Source organism: Pristiophorus japonicus, chromosome 7 (assembly GCF_044704955.1).
Source record: "Pristiophorus japonicus isolate sPriJap1 chromosome 7, sPriJap1.hap1, whole genome shotgun sequence".
NCBI lineage: Eukaryota > Metazoa > Chordata > Chondrichthyes > Pristiophoridae > Pristiophorus > Pristiophorus japonicus.
Window position 1 is genome coordinate 7,062,771 of NC_091983.1, and position 17,365 is coordinate 7,080,135.

The 17,365-nt window shown below is 47.7% G+C and overlaps 1 protein-coding gene across 1 annotated transcript in view; it reads right to left on the reverse strand.

Annotated features, from left to right (window-relative positions):
* b3gat2 (beta-1,3-glucuronyltransferase 2 (glucuronosyltransferase S)) overlaps positions 1–16,523 on the reverse strand; it is a 161,320-nt gene extending 144,797 nt beyond the window's left edge. The window contains exon 1 of the mRNA XM_070884318.1: positions 15,999–16,523. Within this exon, the coding sequence (XP_070740419.1) occupies positions 15,999–16,523 (525 nt within the window). The remainder of the gene's footprint in view (positions 1–15,998) is intronic.
* Positions 16,524–17,365: the final 842 nt, after the last annotated feature.

A 17,365-nucleotide genomic window follows, 5' to 3' on the forward strand; every position in this document is an offset into this window, starting at 1 on the left:
TCACCTTGAAGCCTTGGATCGGACTGCCTGTTTCACAGAACATATTAGGTTACTTCTTGATGACATCATCCTTCGATGCAAATCTCGTTTCAACCCGAAAAATCTCATTCCAATCCAGCTTCAGTGATCCAACCAATTTCTACCTAGTAAGGCAGGCTTGTCTCCTGCCACTACTAAGAGGGGCAAGCTCTGAAATTGATCCTTGAATTTCACCGGTACGGTGATACGACCTACATCAGGAATTTGCTCTTTTGAGTAGCTTCGCAGCTCTATTTGGATTTCTCCATCGTAAAATCACTCAACTTGTTGAGATACAGCGATTCCGGTAACACGCTCACAGATGCACCAGTGTCAATTTCCATGGGTATCTTGGTTCCTGAAACGTCTACTTGGATGACTATACTTTTTGAATCGCTGTTAGATACCCTCGTGCTCCTGATGACGTGTATCTTTTCGTCTTGTTGCTTTTCTTCAATGCTATGTAGTCTCTGGAGATTTCTACCTTAAGCCTTGAAAGTTGGTTTACTCTTCAGTCGCCATGCCTTCACAAGATGCCCAAGTTTTCTTGCAGAAGAAACAATCTGCCTTCATATATGGACAGCTTTGAGCAATGTGTTGCCCCAGACACCGATAGCATGACTTCAATGCTCTGCTACCGTGGCCAGTTGCTGAGACCTTGGGGCCCAACTGCATTTTTCTTTGAACCTGCAGGCGATTCACCAGGGTTGTCTGACAACTGGAAATGGTACGAAATTCTCGGGAGTATTCGTCGGCCATGTTCATCGACATAGCTGTCTGACAAGCTAAATCAAAAATCAAGTTAGGGGTTGTCAACAACTTTCTGCTGATTACTTCATTTTTCATCCCACAAACAAAGCGGTCACACAATGTTCGGTCCTGAAAGTTTCCGAAATGACAGTGAATGGACAGCTTTTTTAATGCTACAATGTACTCACTGATACTCTCGTTGGTTAATTGATTTCCTATTCCAAAACGATAACTTTCAGCAATTTCCAGGGGCTCAGGACTCAGGCTGTTGTAACTTGGTTAGAATCTCCTTTAGTGGCGTGTCCTTTGGCTTGATGGGAACAAGCACATTTTTCAGGGTTTCATACACTCCAGGGCCTGCTTCAGTCAGGAGAATAGCCCGTTTTCTTTCTACCACCACCCGGTTAAAGTTTTCATCATCAGGGACTGCGACGATATAATTTGCGGCAAAAAACATTTCTAGCCGCTCTACATATGCTCCGAAAGTCTCTTGGTCATGATGGAACTCACCCAAGCGCCCTATTACTCCCATAGGCACAGCCAAGTGTGCTCGAAAATTACCGTGGATTTTTAGCAGTTCTGCAAAACAAAGGACCTCTCTAGTCTCTCTGTTGTTTGGCTGTATCATCCACCAACAGAACTTTCAGCTAGGAAATCCAGAAATCCTATCCTCGTCTGCCAAATGTGATATCTTCTCTACGACATCACAAACACACACTTACAAGATGGCTTCAACTCAGGAACTTGTCAGATGACCTGACCCTTTATTGTTATACATGAGCAGTTGCATTACCACAGTAGTCCACTAGGTGAAGCAGTAGTGCACTAGTTGGAGCTATATATTACAGACACCATCTAGGACAAATCAGCCTGCTTGATCGGCACACCATCCGCCACCTTAAACATTCACTCTCTCCGGCACACCACGTACCATCTACAAGATGCAACTCGCCAAGGCTTCTGCGACAGCATCTCTCAAACCCGCTACCTCTGCCACCTGGAAGGACAAGGGCAGCAGGAGCCACCACCACCTCCGTGTTCCCCTCCAAGTCACACACCATCCTGACTTAGAAATACATCACCATTCCTTCATCGTCGCTGGGTCAAAATCCTGGCACTCCCTTCGTAACAGCACTGTGGGAGCACCTTCACCACACGGACTGCAGCCGTTCAAGAAGGCGGCTCACCACCACCTTCTCGAGGGCAATTAGGGATGGGCAATAAATCCTGGCCTTGCCAGCGAAACCCACATCCCATGATTGAATTAAAAAAAATAATGCAGACAAATGCAAAGTATCGCACATAAGAAGGGAAAATGGGTGATATAGCTAAGGATGAAGCTAAATAAGTCCTAGGGCTCTTAGCAGATTTGAGGCTAAACATGTTTCACCAATGCAGAGCAGCAGTCAATAAAGCCAGCAGGATATCGAACTACATGGCCAAAACAGTAGAATATAAGTCAGAGGAGGCAGCTATCAAGGCTTATAATGCTCTGGTCGCACTGCACCTAGAATATTGCATCCCGTTCTAGTAGGGTTGCCAACTCTGGTTGCACACATTCCTGGAGGTTTCATCACATGACCTCCTGCCTCAACTGCCCGCCCTCACCATTGGTCGGTCAACACGTCCATCCTGGTTGCGGCCCACCTTCCCAAGCCAATTGGAATGCGAACAGACTATGACCCGATTCGATAATGCGTGTCCATTAGTCAAACAGCTTTTCTTCACCATCTCCAATATTTTTATAACTAATAAATGAAAGTCTTCAAAGAAAATGAAAAAGAACACACAATTTATTTTTAATGGCCTAATGATTTTTCTCCCGGGTTGCTCCTGTGTCCAAGAATCATAGAATCATAGAAATTTACAGCACGGAAGGAGGCCATTTCGGCCCATCGTGTCTGCGCCGGCTGGCCAAGAGCTATCCAGCCTAATCCCACTTTCCAGCTCTTGGTCCATAGCCCTGTAGGCTAAGGCACGTCAGGTGTACATCCAAGTATTTTTTTAATGTGGTGAGAGTTTCTGCTTATACTACCCTTTCAGGCAGTGAGTTCCACACCCCCACCACCCTCTGTGTAAAAACATTTCTCCTCATATCTCCTCTAAACCCCCCCCCCCCCAATTTAAATCTATGGTCGCTGGTTGTTGACCCCTCTGCCAAGGGAAACAGGTCTTTCCTATCCACTCTAGCCAGGCCCCTCATAATTTTATACACATCAATCAGGCCTCTCCTCAGCCTCCTCTGTTCCAAAGAAAACAGAGGCAGCATCTCCAATCTTTTCTCAGAGCCAAAATTCTCCAGTCCAGGCAACCTTCTTGTAAATCTCCTCTGCACCCTTTCCAGTGCAATCACCAGAACTGCACACAGTACTCCAGCTGCAGCCTAACCAGTGTTTCCTGAATCTTCAATTCTTGGAGACTCCAGGACAATCCTGGCGTGTTGGCAAAGCCTATGTTCTAGGCACGGAAAAAACAAGGGAGGGATTCAGGTACTGAAGGTAGTGCAGAGCAGAGCCACAAGGCTGATTGTTCGTGTCGGGGAGCTGGAGGAAAGACTGATTAAACTTGGGCTTTTGAGCCAAAGGAGGTGCCCGAGAGGTGATTTTATAGAGGTTTATACAAGAGTCAAGACAACGCAAATAGTAAAGCCAGAATGTTACTTTAAATTAAACTGTGGGAGTAGAGATAGTTCTTTAGGGGACAGAGGTTCAGACTAGTCATTTTAGGACTGATAGCAGAAAATCCTTCTTCACACAAAACGTGATGAACCTGTGGAATAAACTTCCAGATAAAGTATCGGAGGCAAAAATAATTTAAGGAATGACTGAATGGTACAATAGGGGGACTTCAGCTTCTTTCTGGATGGATGAATTCAGAGGAGCTGAATGACTTTGCTGATCTGTAATGACGCTGTAATCTACTTCTTCTACACTTTAATACCATCCGTAATGAGATTGTCTCAGTATTTCAGGTTCTGCAGAGGGTCCTGTCTGACGCACAGATGTTGACTGAACTGTGCACTTCTCTGTTTATCTTGCAGATTACCAGCATTTGGGATCCTCTTTTGCCTTTTTTGAAATAGTACTAACTAGTTTTGCTGGGAGCCTACCGCACATGATCTACTTCTCTATGATAAGGAGAAATATCCTAGTCACTGGTATCTAACTGCCGAGGCTTTTGTCTTATGGTTTCCTTGGGGTCGTTATTTATAGGTTGAGTTAAAAGGGTTTTGATAGAATAAATAAAAAGAAACTGTTTCCACCAGCAGAAGGGTCGGTAGCCAGAGGACACAGACTTAAGATAATTGGCAAAATGAGATGGGGAGAATTATTTTTACACAGCGAGTTGTTGCGATTTGGAATGCGCTGCCTGAAAGGGCGATGGAAGCGTATTCAGTAATAACTTACAGAAAGGAAATTGGATTTATACTTGAGAAGGATAGTCTGCAGGGGAACGAGTAGACGAGTGGGACTTAATGGATAGTTCTCTCAATCAGCTGGGGCTTCCTTCTGTGCTGTATGATTCAAAACACATACATCTATTAGGCCTTTCAGAGTTTTAAACTCCTGGATCTTAGCTCATTCCTTGTCTTTTCTCTTCCTCCGCTCAGCATTGTGATATCTGACCATGCCAGATCCCCTAGGCTTAAAAAAACTATCATTCACGGGATGCAGGCATCACTATCAGCGCCAGCATTTATTGCCCATCAATGGCTTCCCATTTCAGAGGGAAGTTAAGAGTCAATCACATTGCTGTGGGTCTGGCATCACTTGTAGGCCAGACCGGGTAAGGGCAGCAGATTTTCTTCCCTAAAGGATATCAATGAAACCAGATGGGTTTTTACAACAATCCAGTAGCTTTATGGTCACCATTACTGATACGCGCTTTTTATTCCAGAATAATTTTTATTAACCCTATTTAAATTCCCCAGCTGCCATGGGAACTCATATCTCACGGATCATTAGTCCAGGTCTCGGGATTACAAATCCAGTAACATAACCACTATGCTACCGTTTCTACTGTTTTAATTATGCCTGACCTAAACCCATGGGGACTAGTGGGGCCCATTGGGATGTGCTGATGCAACCACAGAGCCTCGTAAAATAAAAATAAAAGTACTATTTGAAAAAGCAAGTGGGAGACATTTTTTCTTTAAGGGATAAATCTGGGCATTGTGTAGATCTAAAATACATTTGACAGTAAAGGGTTTTGTTTAATCTAGTAGGGCATGGCTTAAAAGTGCCTACATAAAACTCTTTGTGCACAATGTTAATGCTGTCATTAGCCCATTTAAATGAGTAATTCAGTAATGCAAAGCGAAGTGCTTTTGAGATGTTCCTGAGGCAAATGATAAGGTGCAAGTCTATAACTGCAATTCTTTCTTTTCTCCATTGAAATGTCATTTACGGGGATTTACTGTGAATGTATCGGGCTATCACAGAGTGCAGTGTTACTCTGAGTAGAGGCAGTGCCACAGCCTCATTCCCAATCTCTTTTATTGTCCCCGTCTCACTCTGGTTTCCAGGATATCTGAGGATGGAGTCTACCTGCTCTTACTGCTTAAATAGTCTGCCCCTCTATTGAAATCAAGCTCAAAGACATCTCTGTCTGGCAGATACCAGAACTGAGAGGTTAAACCTCGGAAAGACTGAACAGGCCGGCACCCTTTTCTCTCGAAAAGAGAAAACCGAGGGGTGGTCTTTAAAATTAAGAAAGGGTTTGCTATAGATAGACGTGGAGAGGATAGTTCCATTGTGGGGAAATTCAAAACTAGCGGCCATAAATATAAGATAGTTACTAATAAATCCAATTGGGAATTCAGGAGAAACTTTTTCACCCAAAGAGTGGTGAGAATGTGGAACTCGCCACCACAGGGAGTGATTGAGGCAAATCACAAAGATGCATTTAAGGAGAAGCTAGATAAACACATGAGGGAGAAAGGGATAGAAGGATATGCTGATTGATTATATGAAGTAGGGTAGGAGGAGGCTCGTGTGGAGCATACACACCGGCATGGACTCGATAGGTCGACTGGCCAGCTTTCCGTGCTGTACAATCTATGTCATTCTATGTAGGAGGGAACTTTGATCCACTGTGAGCCACATTGCCACCAGCCTTTTATTTCTTTGAAGCATCTATCTAGAAAGAGGTGCTTAAAGACATAGGGCTAGAAATTGCGTGGTGCCCCATTTGGGGTGATTACTTCTGTGAGAGCGCAAAAGTATCGCTGGGCGGAAAACACTTAATTCTGCCGGGAACTTCCGCTTTAGCGCTTTAAGAGGGAAGTGGAGCGCTGAATCCAGTTCTACCACTTCCCTCAGAGTGCTAAAGGGAGCGAGAGGGGCGGTAGTGGCAGAGCGAGGTGTTCCTTGCAGCGCTGCCGTCTTTGGAGGCTCCTTCCCTCACTTAAAGGTTCGGGCCCATGCTGGGGTGCCTGAGTTTTCCTGCTGCGTGTGTCGGGCCACAGCACCTGTGCTACGTCCATAGCAGCCCCAAGCGCTCCGAGAGAGTGCAGGGCTGAGCGATCGCCGGGTCTGAAGAAAAGCAAAATACACCACACTGGGCATATAATTACATTTTGCCCTACCTGACCACTGCTACCTTTCAACATCGCTCCACAAGCGCCCAGCCGAGATGACAACGCCTCCTGCAGCTGCCGTTGTAGACGCCCGGCGATGCTGCAGGGGGCGGGAGCGAATTTTACATCCAGGGCGTAAACGGGGCGCCGCGCACCGGATGACATCACGATCTCTGGGGCGCAAGAGCGCGAGGCGGTAAATGTTCGCACCAGCGCAAAACCGCCAAGGAAGTTCTGGGGCGTGGGTGATTTTGCCATGCCCGGTCGATAACCCTCTTAGCACCTTGTTACCATGCCCCGGAGGCACTAACAGGAGGCGCAAACCAGACCAATTTCTCCCCCATAATCGTGTCATTGTCTGCACCCTGAGGTTAAGTGGTACTCTTTGCTTTTCAGTAACATGCCTATTATATATATCAGGAATTCTATTATTTGTTTGAAATGCTTGTTGGAGACCTTCAGTACGTATTATCTGTGTACGTTTGTGTGAGAGAGAGCGAGCGAGAGAGTTCTCTGAGCACAGTGACTGGGGGATCAGGAATGTATGTAGCAGTCAGGAGCGGGGTTATTATACTGTTTAAACGCTGCTCCCTTCCACAAGATATAAAGCCCCCTGTCCCAATTACTTTGTGCAGCAATCACTGAGGATTTGGTGCTTTCCTTCAATAGCTGGAAGTGATTGGTTTGATCAGGGATTTAGTGTGGTTTCATAATTTACTTCTCCCTAAATCCAGCAAGGTTCCGATTACTGTGCTACAAACTCACTTCGATCTTATTGCAGGGGGCTTGAAATGCCCACAGTGGAGCTTTTCATCTTCAGGCTGGTCCCTGGGATCAGATAACTGGTCCAATTTGCGGTTGATCCGATGCAGGCTGGGCTGAGTGTTGGGTGCCAGGGTCAAGTGGGGCTTAGGCAGGGGTTGTCAGCACTCCAAGATTGCGCTGGACTCGCCAGCAATTGAAGATTAAGCTCCGGGAAACTGCTGCGAGCAAATCTCCGGAGAGAAATAAGTTCTTAGGTGGCTGAATAGTCCAATACAAGAACCACAATCCCTGTCACAGGTGGGACAGACAATCGTTGAGGGTAATGGAGGGTGGGACTGGGTTGCTGCACGCTCTTTTCGCTGCCTGCGCTTGTTTTCTGCGTGCTCTCGGTGATGAAACTCGAGGTGTTCAGCACCTTCCCGGATGCAGTTCTTCCACTTAGGGCGGTCTTTGGCCAGGGATTCCCAGGTGTCAGTGGGGATGCTTCACTTTATCAGGGATGCTTTGAGTGTGTCCTTGTAACATTTCCACTGCCCACCTTTGGATCGTTTGCCGTGAAGGAGTTCCGAGTAGAGCGCTTGCTTTGGGAGTCTCGTGTCTGGCATGCGAACAATGTGGCCTGTCCAGCGGAGCTGGTCGAGTGTGGTCAGTGCTTCAGTGCTGGTGTGCGTGCAGTGCTGGAGACTGCTATTTGGCCTGGTGATGCTGTGCTTAACAAGGGTGATGTCGGGAAGCACTTCTTCACACAAAGGGTTGTGGGAATCGGGAACGCTCTCCCCCCCAAAAAGCTGTTGAGGGTGGGTGGGAGGGGGGGGAAGGGGGGGCAATTGAAAATTCAAAAACTGAGATTGATAGATTTTTGTTAGCCAATGGTATTAAGGGTTACGGAATCAAGATGGGTAGATCGAGTTAAGATACAGACCAGCCATGATCTAATTGAATGGTGGAAGAGGCTCAAGGGACTAAACGGCCTGCTCCTGTTTCTATGTTCCTCGACACTTCACCCCCCAGTAGGACGATTGATGTGAGGGGGAGGGGGGAAATGTCAGACCTTTTTACCATTTAATGGGAAACCTTAACTCGGAAAGGCGATCCTAGCATCGCAAACCACGTCGGCATTTCAAGTCGGGAGCCAAAATCCAGAGACTTGGGCTGCGTTTCAGTGAAGTTACAGAGTTCTGTGCAGAAGGAGGAGAGGATTCTATTGCTTCAAGCTCCCTGACTATTGACAAAAAGCAACAACAAAAGCATCTGCCAATACTGGTAATCTGAAACAAAATCAACAAAGGTTGGGAGCGCTGAGCAGATCGATACAGTTCTGAGCCTTAAACGTTCTGTCCACAGAGGCAGCTGAGTGATAGCAAGAAAACGAATATCCCACATAGTCCATTGAAATGAAAGCAAAATACTGCTGGAAATCTGAAATACAAATGCTGGAAACAGTCAGCAGACCAGGCAGCATCTTGCAGTTCTGATGGAAGCTCATCGACCTGAAACGGTAACTCTGTTTCTCACTCCGCAGATGCTGCCTGACCTGCTGGGTGTTTTCTGGCATTCCATTTCTGTTTTCATTCCATACGGTCCATTATTGGAAATCTTTCCTGCGAGTTTGATTTTTTTCAATCTGCGTCACAAAGGCTTTCAGATTCGTTTCAGGGTGAATGACACTTTTAGATCAGGACAGCAAGCTCTGTAGGCAAAGCAATACTCACTTTACAAACCACCAGCCCTCACTAGCCCCCGCTCCCTCATAGGCTGCTCAGGGGCTGGGGGCTTTTTTTTATTCATTCCTGGGATGTGGGCATCACTGGCAAGGCCAGGGTTTATTGCCCGGCCCTAATTGCCCTCGAGAAAGTGGTGGTGAGCTGTCTTCTGGAACCGCTGCAGTCCATGTGGTGAAGGTACACCCACAGTGCTGTTGGGGAGGGAGTTCCAGGATTTTGACCCAGCGACGATGAAGGAACAGCGATATATTTCCAAGTCAGGATGGTGTGTAACTTGGAGGGGAACTTGGAGATGGTGGTGTTCCCATGCACCTTCAGCCCTTGGCCTTCTAGGTGGTAGAGGTCGAGGGTGGGTGGGTTTGATGCTGCTTCTGCCCCAGTCTGGGGAACAGTCTGTGCTGCCGGCTGAGAGCAACAATCCCAGGTCTTGCCAGGAAGCCCGGAATTCTGGCCCGCAGCACAGACGGCCTTTGTACCTGGAGAAGCATTGCAGGCACCGCCATTGGGAAGACCAGCAAGCAGGAAGAGACTACCTTGGGGAACTGGGGGAAGGGGGTTAGAGTCTGCACGACACTGCTGCAATCAACCCGGGAGAAATATCATACAAGCATTAAATAAAAATTGTGCATTTTCTTCATTTTCTTTCAACAGTTTGGTTTCTTAAGTTCTAAAAATGTTGGAGATGGGGGTGGGGGGGGTGGGGGGAGGGGTGGTTGATGGGGGGTAGGGAAATGGAAGGCCTCTTGAAAAAAGAATGCTAAGGGGTGACCTAATAGAGGTCTTTAAAATTATGAACATTTTTGATAGCGTGGATACAGAGAGAATGTTTCCACTTGTGGGGAAGAGCATAACTAGAGGCCATCAATATAAAATAGTCACCAAGAAATCCAGTAGGGAATTCAGAAGAAACTTCTTTACCCAGAGAGTGGTGAGAATGTGGAACTCGCTACCACAGGGAGTGGTTGGGTGAATAGTATAGATGTATTTAAGGGGAGGCTAGACAAGTATATGAGGGAGAAGGGAATAGAAGGTTGTGCTGATAGATTTAGACGAGGAAAGACAGGAGGAGGCTCGAGTGGAGCATAAACGCCGCCATGGACTGGTTGGGCCGAATGGCCTGTTTCTGTGCCGTATATCCCATGTAATCCTTTTTTAAACTTCCAGGATTACCCCAACCAAAGTTAACAACCCTACTTTTAGGGAGTTGATGATCCAGTTGGTCAGTTGATTATGTATTGATCAAAAATCGTCTTATTTTCCTAGAGCATTTTTAGATGAAAAATCTCTTCATCGCATAGTTAAAAAGTACTTAAAATTGCACCAAACTCACCCATTTAAGGCAGATTCAAAGTGTTAGGGATCATTCCCACGGACACCTTTAGAAAGGTGTGCACCAATTGTCTGATGCAGCATTTAAATGAAGTGTGTGCGATTCGAGGTTTGCTGTCTACTGCACTGCTTCAGATAAGCAGTCATGTGATCTCCAGTGCCAGCCCTGGCTCTGTGAGTAGCACTTATGTTTCTGGGTCAGAAGGTTGTGGGTTCAAGTCCTCCCAGAGACTCGAGCACAGAAATCTAGGTTGACACTCCAGTGCAGTGCTGAGGGAGCACTGCACTGTCCAAGGTGCTGCCTCTTGGATGGGACGTTAAACCAAGACCCTGTCTGCCCTCTCGAGTGTATGTAAAAGATCCTGTGGCACTATTTTGATAGAACGGGAGTTATCCCCGGTGTCCTGGCCAATAGTTATCCCTCAAACAACATTGCAAGAAACAGATTATCTGGTCATTATCACATTGTTGTTTGTGGGAGCTGGCTGTGCATAAATATACTGCTGTGTTTCCTACATTACAAGAGTGACTGCACTTCAAAAGTACTTCATTGGCTGTAAAGCTCTTTGGGACGTCCTGAGGTTGTGAAAAGTGCTGTATAAACACAAGTCTTTCATTTCTACCACCAACACTGTGTGTGTGTGTGTGTGTGTGTGTGTGACCTCTGCTATACTCAGGAAATTGTGAACCTGTGGAATTCTCGACCACAGAGAGTTGTTGAGGCCAGTTCGTTAGATATATTCAAAAGGGAGTTAGATGTGGCCCTTACGGCTAAATGGATCAAGGGGTATGGAGAGAAAGCAGGAATGGGGTACTGAAAGTGCATGATCAGCCATGATCATATTGAATGGTGGTGCAGGCTCGAAGGGCTGAATGGCCTACTCCTGCATCTACTTTCTAGGTTTCTGTGTTTCTATAACTCACCCAAACCTTCCAGACAGCCGTCCCAACTTCCAACTCGCTCCTTTCCTCTCAAACATTCCCAAATCCTACCCCCATCCTAAACCTGACGTAGCCCATAGAGGGGCGCGGCAATGTTATCCAACTCAAAGCACTTTATTTATCATCAGTGACACCAGAGTGCCTGTGTCATGACACCGGGACACAAGAGAACTGGCAGTTGCGGAGCTCAAGCGCTCCTGAGATCAAGAGACTTGTTGTAAACGAGACTGGAATGACCACCAAAGCCGCCATAAGGGGTCGCTGGAGACGCACTTGTCTGAGATACTGGGCCATGCTGTGGATGCACCGTCCCATGTTACTGATAATACAGAGGCAGACTCTCCGTTTACATCGTTGCTCCAGTGCGGGATATTATTCAGCCAGCACTTATTTATCTTTAGCAATAAAAACAGACGGGAGGCACCGCTTCCAGCGCTCGGCGGGTGAGTGGGGATGCGGGAGACTGCTGCATCTCACTGGCAGCATCTGAGAGGAATGTGCCACTCCAGGGCACGGGAAACTGGAGCAGTCATCCTATAATTCACGCTGCAGCACTTTGATACACAATGTAAAGACTCGGATACACACACGCACAGCACGGACATAGCCACACACACAGCCTCACTCACTCACAGACAGAGGGGGCACAGTAACAGGTATAAAAATGCTGACTGACAGTCTCACATACACATATCACACAGCACAGAGGATGCAATTCAGTTCACCATTCCAGTGCAGAGCTCTCCAATGAGTCCCACACCTCAGCTCTTTCCCCATAGCCCTACAAATACAACCTAAGTCTCTCTCACACTCACGTATACAACCCACAGTCTCTCTCTCTCACTCTCTCAAACACACACACACATATACAACCCACAGTCTCTCATACACAACCCAGTCTCTCTCTCACACACGTGTACAACCCACAGTCTCTCTCTCACTCTCTCACATACACACACATATACAGCCCACAGTCTCTCTCACACACACACACATTCAACCCACAGTCTCTCTCTCATACACGTGTACAACCCACAATCTCTCTCTCTCTCACACACACACGCACACATATACAACCCACAATCTCTCTCACACACACACATACAACCCACAGTCTCTTTAACACACACACACACACACACATATACCACCCCACAGTCTCTCTCACACACACGTATACAACCCACAGTCTCTGTCACACACACACATATACAACCCCACAGTCTCTCTCTCGCACACACACACATACAACCCACAATCTCTTTCACACACACACACACACACACATACAACCCCACACGCTCTCTCTCTCACACACATATACAACCCCACAGTCTCTCACACACACACCCCTCCACCACACACACAGGCAGACACACACAAAACCACCAGTCTCTCTTGGATACACCCAGTCTCTGGAATATACTCTGCCTCAGTATACACACAGCCTCTGGGATATATTCTGCCTCAGTATACACACAGTCTTTGGGATACACCCTGCCTCAGTATACACCCAGTCTCTGAAATATACTCTGCCCCAGTATACACCCAGTCTCTGGGATATACTCTGCCCCAATATACACACAGTCCCTGGGATATATTCTGCCTCAGTATACACACAGTCTTTGGGATACATCCTGCCTCAGTATACACCCAGTCTCTGAAATATACTCTGCCCCAGTATACACCCAGTCTCTGGGATATACCCTGCCTCAGTATACACACAATCCCTGGGATATACACTGCCTCATTATACACCCAGTCTCTGAAATATACTCTGCCCCAGTATACACCCAGTCTCTGGGATATACCCTGCCTCAGTATACACACAATCCCTGGGATATACTCTGTCCCAGTATACACCCAGTCTCTGGGATATACCCTGCCTCAGTATACACAGTCTCTAGGATAAGCCTGCCTCAGTATACACACAGTCCCCGGGATATACTCTGCCCCCAGTATACACACAGTCCCCGGGATATACTGTGCCCCCAGTATAGACACAGTCTCTGGGATACACTCTGTCCCAATATACACACAGTCCCCGGGATATACTCTGCCCACAGTATACACACAGTCTCTGGGATATACTGTGCCCCCAGTATAGACACAGTCTCTGGGATACACTCTGTCCCAATATACACACAGTCCCCGGGATATACTCTGCCCACAGTATACACACAGTCTCTGGGATACACTCTGCCCCAGTATACACACAGTCTCTGGGATATACCCTGCCTCAGTATACACAGTCTCTAGGATAAGCCTGCCTCAGTATACACACAGTCCCCGGGATATACTCTGCCCCCAGTATACACACAGTCCCCGGGATATACTGTGCCCCCAGTATAGACACAGTCTCTGGGATACACTCTGTCCCAATATACACACAGTCCCCGGGATATACTCTGCCCACAGTATACACACAGTCTCTGGGATATACTGTGCCCCCAGTATAGACACAGTCTCTGGGATACACTCTGTCCCAATATACACACAGTCCCCGGGATATACTCTGCCCACAGTATACACAGTCTCTGGGATACACTCTGCCCCAGTATACACACAGTCCCTGGAATATACTCTGCCCTCCGTATACACCCAGTCTCTGGAATATATTCTGCCTCAGTTTACCCCCAGTCTCAGCAATATTCTCTGCCCCAGTATACACACAGTCTCTGGGATATATTCTGCCCCAGTGTACACACTGTCCCCGGGATACACTCTGCCCCCAGTATACACACAGTCTCTGGGAGATACTCTGCCCCAGTATACACACAGTCTCTGGGGTGTACTCTGCCCCAGTATACACACAGTCTCTGGGATGTACTCTGCCCCAGTATACACACAGTCTCTGAGATGTACTCTGCCCCAGTATACACACAGTCTCTGGGATGTACTCTGCCCCAGTATACACACAGTCTCTGAGATGTACTCTGCCCCAGTATACACACAGTCTCTCTCTCTCTCACTCAGTCAGCCAGTCTCCCCTGCATACCCTGTCGGCTCTCTCTCTCTCTCTAACACAGCCGGTGTGAAACCGCTTCTCAGTCGAGTCGAGTGAAAAGATAAATGTCAAAAGGAAACAATTCTAAAAGTGCCTGAGACCAGAAAAAGAGGAAATGAAAGTCACAGAAATCGATGAGAGAGTTTCAGCGAAGATGAATTGGAGAGCGAGAAGAATGAAAGTCAGCAGAGGGAAGCGGGAGGAGAGGGAAGGGAATGTCAGAAGTGGAAGCAGACAAAGAGAGGCGGAAAATAAATAAAGGAGGACATAATGTGTAAAGTTGAACATAGAATTGATAATCGGAATGAATGGGAGAAATACAATAGACAGGGACGATACAGAGTGAAGGGACGGGGAACGAATAGCGAGACAGGATGGCGATAGAACAGTGCAGACAGAGCGGAGAGATAGATCGCGGCAGGAGGCAGGGAGGGAGAGAATGGACCCAAGAATATACATTCAAAGAGGGATCCAGAAAGAATGGAGAGTTTGGAGGGGGTGAGGATACCACTAGCCGAGATTCAGGGAGCAAGTGCAGCGGGGACAGGAAAGGTGGAACCAGAGAGTAGGAAAGGAATGTTCAGAGAGAGTGAGGAAAGCGAGAGAATGCAAACTGAGATTGCAGCGACAGAGAGAAAATGCAGAGACAGGAAGTACAGACAGAATGGAGCGAGGGAGAGAGAATATGCAGAGATAGAGAGGAAGCGCAGGCAGAATGGAGACAGAGATACAAAGGGTAAAGAAAGGGAATGCAGAACCAGAGAGAGTGAATTCAGACCATGTGGAGAGAGACAGAATTGTAGGTGGAGACAGAAATAAAACAGACAATGTAGAAATAGAAAGAACGAATGACAGAAATTATACAGAGACAGAAAGGGAACATATAGACAGTGAGAGAGGAGAGAGAGGGGAGAAACAGTGAGAGAGACATGGAGAGCTAGAGGGAGGGAATGGAGAGATAGAGGGAGAGAATGGAGAGCTGGAGAGATAGAGGGAGAGAGAGAATAGAGGAATGGAGAGATAGAGGGAGAAAGAGAATGGAGAGATAGAGGGAGAGAATGGAGAGAGAGGGAAAGAATGGAGAGAAAGAGGGAGAGATAGAGATGTAGAGAGAGGAATAGAGAGTGAGAGAATGGAGAGAGAGAGAATGGAGAGATAGAGGGAGGGAATGGAGAGATAGAGGGAGGGAGTGGAGAGAAAGAGGGAGAGAATGGAGAGATAGAGAGGGGGGAATGGAGATATATATATATATATCGAGGGAGAGAGAATGGAGAGATAGAGGGAGGGAAGGGAGAGAATGGAGAGAGAGAGGGAGGGAATGGAGAGATAGAAGGAGAGAATGGAGAGAGAGGGAGGGAATGGAGAGATGGAGGATGGAGAGATAGAGGGAGGGAATGGAGAGATAGAGGGAGGATGGAGAGATAGAGGGAGAGGATGGAGAGATAGAGGGAGAGAATGGAGAGATAGAGAGAGGGGGAATGGAGATATATATATATATATAGAGAGAGATAATATAGAGGGGAGAGAATGGAGAGAGAGAGGGAGGGAATGGAGAGATAGAAGGAGAGAATGGAGAAAGAGAGGGAGGGAATGGAGAGATGAATGGAGAGATAGAGGGAGAGAGAATGGAGAGATAGAAGGAGAGAATGGAGAGATAGAGGGAGGGAATGGAGAGACAGAGGGAGGGAATGGAGAGATAGAGGGAGGATGGAGAGATAGAGGGAGAGGATGGAGAGCTAGAGGGAGGGAATGGAGAGATAGAGGGAGAGAATGGAGAGACAGAGACAGAGGGAGGGAATAGAGAGAGGGAGAGAATGGAGGGACAGAGGGAGGATGCAGAGAGTTGAGTGCTCCTGGCGATAGACACTGTAAACACACTCCTTACCTCCTGGAACAGTTCCAGACTGTAAGTGTTATCATCGTCCGCGAAGAAGACGACTCCGGAGTTGCGGTAGGAGGTGTTCCTGCGGACCCAGCGCAGCCCCTCGTTGCGCTGCTCGGTGGCCCGGGGCAGCCCCGCCCGCCGGTACCTCCGCGGGGTCTGGACGTGGAGCTGGGTGTAGGAGGCGACCCCCGAGCGGGCCAGCAGCTCGGCCACCAGGCGACTGCGCAGCGCCGAGTCTTCCACCAGCAGCCAGTGGAAGCGGTCGAGCTGGCGGAAGGTGTTGGCCAGGCGGGTCAGCTCGGCCTTCTGCACCGGCCGGCTGTAGGTCGGCGTGATGGCATAGATGGTGGGCAGCGTGCGGTTGGAGGCGGGGGACCCCCGGGCCGGCCCGGGGCTCCTGGAGTGCTGCGAGGGGGCCACAGGGCTCCGCGCTGAAGGTCTCCCCGTGTCAATGTCCACCACGATCAGAACAATCAGCACCCAGGGCAGGACCAGCAAGAAACGAGCCAAGAGCGCAGATTTCATAATGTGTCGAGTGAGTGAGGGCAAGTCAGCTCGCCAGGGCACTTCATATTTCTTCCCAGTTGTCAACAGTGAAGAATCCAGCCTTGACCGTACTTTAACTTCCAACTCTTCATTGTGTGCCACTGTTACACACACACACACACAGACACAAACACAAGCCTCTCTGAACCCGCCTTGTGTCAAAGTCAACAGAGTTTTGCGGGAGCCGGTGTTTATGTTGAGCAGATGAGATGGAGAGAGGGGGGAGTGGAAGACTGTTTTCCAGCGCCCTCTTTCACGTCAGTGTCATTAGGGAGAAAATAAGGAGAACTCCGCGTGTTGATCACTTTCCAACGCCAGGGGCGCCTTGCGAAGACAGATTGGATGGAGCCCCATCTACTCCACATGAACGACACACCGCGACCAGGCTGCCAGAGAAATGCACCGCCGCTTAAAGCACACGGTTGCAGCGTTTTTAAATTTTTATTTTAAAGCGTCTGCCTTCATGGAGTGTTTGGCTTTTATTGCTCTTCTAACAGACAGGATTCCGGAGTATTTTTTTTTTTAGAAAGGTTTTATTATGGGGAAGTTTAGCGATGCTCAATCTTGAACCACACAGCCGGGGGATGCAAATTTATCCAGGCAATTCCTACATGGGGCGAGGGGTTCCTGATCTTAACCACCGCCTCAAGGCACTTCACCCAGAGACTTGAAGTTCACCTGTAGCCACTAACTGTAAGAGCGTGAAGCAATAACCTTAGGGAACAGGTACAGAAAAGTTGGCTTGGAGGGTGTAGACATAAAGGTAGAAGTCTTCTAAATTAGCAATCATTTGTATTTTTTTCTCTTTGTGTTTTTTACTG